Source organism: Neodiprion fabricii, chromosome 6 (genome assembly GCF_021155785.1).
Source record: "Neodiprion fabricii isolate iyNeoFabr1 chromosome 6, iyNeoFabr1.1, whole genome shotgun sequence".
Classification (NCBI taxonomy): Eukaryota; Metazoa; Arthropoda; class Insecta; order Hymenoptera; family Diprionidae; genus Neodiprion; species Neodiprion fabricii.
This window is the reverse complement of record NC_060244.1, coordinates 11,200,394-11,204,310: the sequence shown is the minus strand read 5'-3', so window position 1 is coordinate 11,204,310 and position 3,917 is coordinate 11,200,394. Positions and strand designations below refer to the sequence as shown.

General features: G+C 45.5%; 1 protein-coding gene across 1 annotated transcript; it reads left to right on the top strand.

The window, feature by feature from the left end:
• The first annotated feature begins 835 nt into the window (after nucleotides 1–835).
• LOC124185386 (glycine-rich cell wall structural protein) lies at nucleotides 836–3,397 on the top strand. Its single transcript, XM_046576102.1, has 3 exons — nucleotides 836–920; nucleotides 1,717–2,376; nucleotides 2,538–3,397. The coding sequence occupies exons 1-3, from the start codon at nucleotides 906–908 to the stop codon at nucleotides 2,808–2,810; spliced, it is 948 nt and encodes a 315-aa protein (XP_046432058.1). The 5' UTR covers nucleotides 836–905; the 3' UTR covers nucleotides 2,811–3,397.
• Nucleotides 3,398–3,917: the final 520 nt, after the last annotated feature.

The following is a 3,917-nucleotide window of genomic DNA, read 5'->3' as shown; positions in this document are numbered from 1 at the left end:
AATTATACCCTGCATGCAACGATTGCCGTACAACAAATAGATCGTAATTAAGTTTCCTTTAATTACGTATGAACGAGAGTGGTACAAGGTCAGTGAGCCTCTTCACTCCTGCGGATCTTAAATAGTCTCGTAATACGTTGGAATACAAAAAGGTGCGTACGTTGGCGATAACTTGCCACTAGAAAGATACACAGTATTACCATGATTTCATAATATCGAGCCTTTCACCCGATCTAACCGAATTATTCTACGAATTTGCATCAAAAAATTTTCACTTAACTTTCGATTTAGATCGTAAATTTCATATTTTTTTGTTATTCTTTAACTGAAACAATTTTTTCCCCAATCGTCTAGGTAATAATCGAGCTGTTTTGGATATCGGCTTAATTAAGGTGAAAAGTTAGAGAGTAAGAGAATTAGAGAAAAATAGATAGATAGGGAGAGAGAGAGAGACAGAAAGAGAGAGGGAGAGAGGTAATGAGATGTTTGAAGAGAAATTGAGAAAGAAAGAAGACTGCTGGCTGACTCTCAATTAAAGAATTAAAATCCAAGTTTTGTGCGACACCTCTCGTTCGAGTGGCTCTACAGTGAAGATGCGGTGTTTTTTAAATGATGACTTTCTATTCCAAGAATGCATTGCCGCTAAAGGTGTAAATCTCACTGATAAATTTTTCGAATAAATTTCATTTATTGGAAAACGAAGTGCGGTTATGACGGATTTTTTTTCAAATTTTTCCGACTACTCTAACAGATGTAAATAAATAAACGAACAATGACTGGATTTGCAATAACTCTACCGCATCTCATGGGTGATGGGTCGGAGCGAGTGGGGCCTAGTCTGTATAAAAGGGGGCCTCAAGACATCCACGGAGCATCAGTCCTCAAATCAAGGAACCGCAGCAACCATGAGAGCATTCATGGTGAGTACATCGTATACTCAACGGAATCCTCGAAGCTACGGCAACGTGTTTGTTCTCGTTGTTTCGTTTTTTCTTTTCTCATCCTCAACCCATCCGCTAAGCAACGATAATAATTACACTGACGAATCGCGGTGCATGTGACGGAAGATAATAAACGTATAACGAGAGATTAACCATACGAACTTCTTCGTCGTCTTCGTCGGAAGGAAGAAAGGAAGGATACTCTCAAAATATTCTGAGGATTATTTAACAACAAATCAGGAACGAGACGGATTATATAGCTTGTGAAAAATAATAACGAAGTGCAGAATTTCGAAATAAAAAAGAACCTCAAACGAAAAAGATTGCGAAAAACAGATTTTTCTTATAATCTGTGAAAAAAATTATCACTCACTCTTGTTCTCTTTCACTCACTCGCACAGGAATACACGTGTAAATTTGTGATTTTCGTTATTTAACGAAGAAAAAACTCGACCTTTTTTTTACTAAGAAGAACAAATCGAGTATTATATTTTCTTATAGTCACTTCACTTTCACCTCCCGCTGCCGGATGCAGTTCCGGGTCGACGGAATCATCTTCGGTGAACCGGCACTAAACCGGACGTGTACTTCCGACGAATAATTACACACTCTTTTATCATGTCACACGAGACAAAAAACGAACCTGAAAGAAAGCCCGGGTTGTTTTTCGTCTAATTCTTTCAATCAGAAAAATGAATCGAATCGCCAAAATGTCTTCTTCACACCTCGAACCGGAAATTAACGTCAAACCTAACCTAATCTTAAATATTTTCAGATCGTGGCGCTAGCCGCGGTGGCTATGGCACGGCCGGAGGCCGGTTACTCTTACTCTCAGCCTAGCGGAAGCTACGGCGCACCCGGTGGAGGACTGGCAGGACTTGGCCTCGGCGGTGGAATCGGCGGAGGCGGTCTGAGCCTCGGAAGCAGCCATGGCGGCGGCGGCGGAGGTGGCGGTTTCACAAGCTTCGGAGGCTCCGGCGGCTCCGGAGGTTTCGGAGGCCATTCGTTTGGAGGCGGCAGCTCGTTCGGCGGTATTTCCGGAGGAGGCGGCTCGTTCGGCGGATCAGGCGGTGGATTCGGGGGTGGATTCGGTGGCGGATTCGGAGGCGGCGCCGTAGGCGGCGGTGGCTCCCTCATCCAGAAGCACATCTACGTCCACGTCCCACCCCCAGAGGCGCCCGAAGACAGACCCTCCAGGCCTATCTTGCCCCCAGCGCCCCCACAGAAGCACTACAAAATCATCTTCATTAAGGCCCCAACCCCACCCACCCCCACCGCCCCCGTCATCCCGGCTCTGCCGCAACAGGACGAGCAGAAGACCCTCATCTACGTTTTGGTTAAGAAACCCGATGAGGCGCCAGAAATCAATCTGCCAACCATCGCTCCCACCCAGCCCAGCAAGCCAGAGGTCTACTTCATCAAGTACAAGACCCAGGTGAGTGGAAAAAAAACGTCGCGCTGGCAGGGAATTGAGAACACGAATGTTGCACTCCTTGCAGAGTTTCTCCGAGTTTAGCTTTATAATAAGTATGTAAGGTGGATTCAACTCGTTGAACAAAGCTAACGGTCCTGGGGCCTGATATTTTTCCATTTTAGAAAGAGGTCACGTCCGGCGGTGGTGGTGGAATCGGCGGTGGAATCGGCGGAGGAATCGGCGGAGGAATCGGCGGAGGAATCGGCGGAGGAATCGGAGGAGGACTCGACAGTGGAATCGGCGGCGGAATCGGCGGCGGTCACGGCGGTGGTATCGGCGGCGGTATTGGCGGCGGTCACGGCGGCAGCGACGGCCACGGATCGATCGGCGGAGGCAGCGGCCCCAGCGGACCGAGCTCAAACTACGGCCCCCCTGGTGCCTCAGGCCCCTACTAGTCAACTATATTTCGCGGTCCCTTTTCCCCAGCCTTTAAGACCCCCAAATCCCACTCATACGAACTCGCGATGCTCACACGTACACAGACACACAGGGACGAGGCCCGGGACTCGCCCAATCCCAGTCTCGTTTCCCATTTGTAATATAATTATACGAAACGAATACACTATTATTTTTATACGACTGTATTATATAAGCGAATATGATGAGAGGATGATGATGATGATGATGTTTTTTATACATATTTTTTGCAAGAAAACGGTGGCGAAATAAAGCTTTTTTATGTAGTTTTACATAAAAATTAAAAAATGTATTCAATTACTATGTATGTATATGTACTGTATGCATATGCATTCGTCGCAAGGCCCAATGATGTTAATCAACAATATTTTCACCTGCACGCAAATCTGTACATTTACAGCTATTCGAAAACTATAATCGCTCCAGTAGCTATTGCAGTCTCAAGTCGAAATTTGCTGAAAATTAGTTGAACGGTAGTAACCTTGCTGGAAACTGTTGCCGGATAGCTGAAACAGGTAGAAAAAAGAACATATCAATAATAAAGGAGTAAAATCGTAGAACGCAAGCTAAAAGTCCGTAAAAGGATACTTGGGGAGGAATGAGCGAAAGTGAGAAGCGTGATTGCCTGACTTGACTCATGTAGGCCGCTCACCCTACATCTATACCCTAACCCTGGTAAATTGAAACCACGTCCAGCTTGTAACTCGCGCCATGAATCATACGGACCTACGTACACCATTGAATAAGAAAACAAATGAAATTTACCGCGGCGATCGCCTCGAGTCTCGTCTTAATACGCTTATTACGTACACGTACGTGGATAATATCCATACAACCCGAGGTTTATCGCGCTCCACGTTACACACGCGCGTCTTGCAGCAGCCCACGTTGCCAGGGGGCAACTTTCACAAGAAGGACTTGATTTTTTCGTCAAGACCCACAAAAAGGTGTAAACAACGAGAAGAAAAAGAGAAAGAGAGAAAGAGAAAATAGAAGTCGAACGAAGAGGAAGGGGACCACCTGATAAAAAAAAAACAAAGATCAAAAAATATACTTTCGAAAGGTTAGCCAACGGCCTCCTTCAA

Bases quoted from the DNA above. Each gene is read 5' to 3' on its own strand.
- LOC124185386 (XM_046576102.1), top strand. The intron at 2,377-2,537 runs GTGAGTGGAAAA...TTTCCATTTTAG, and splicing joins TCATCAAGTACAAGACCCAG to AAAGAGGTCACGTCCGGCGG.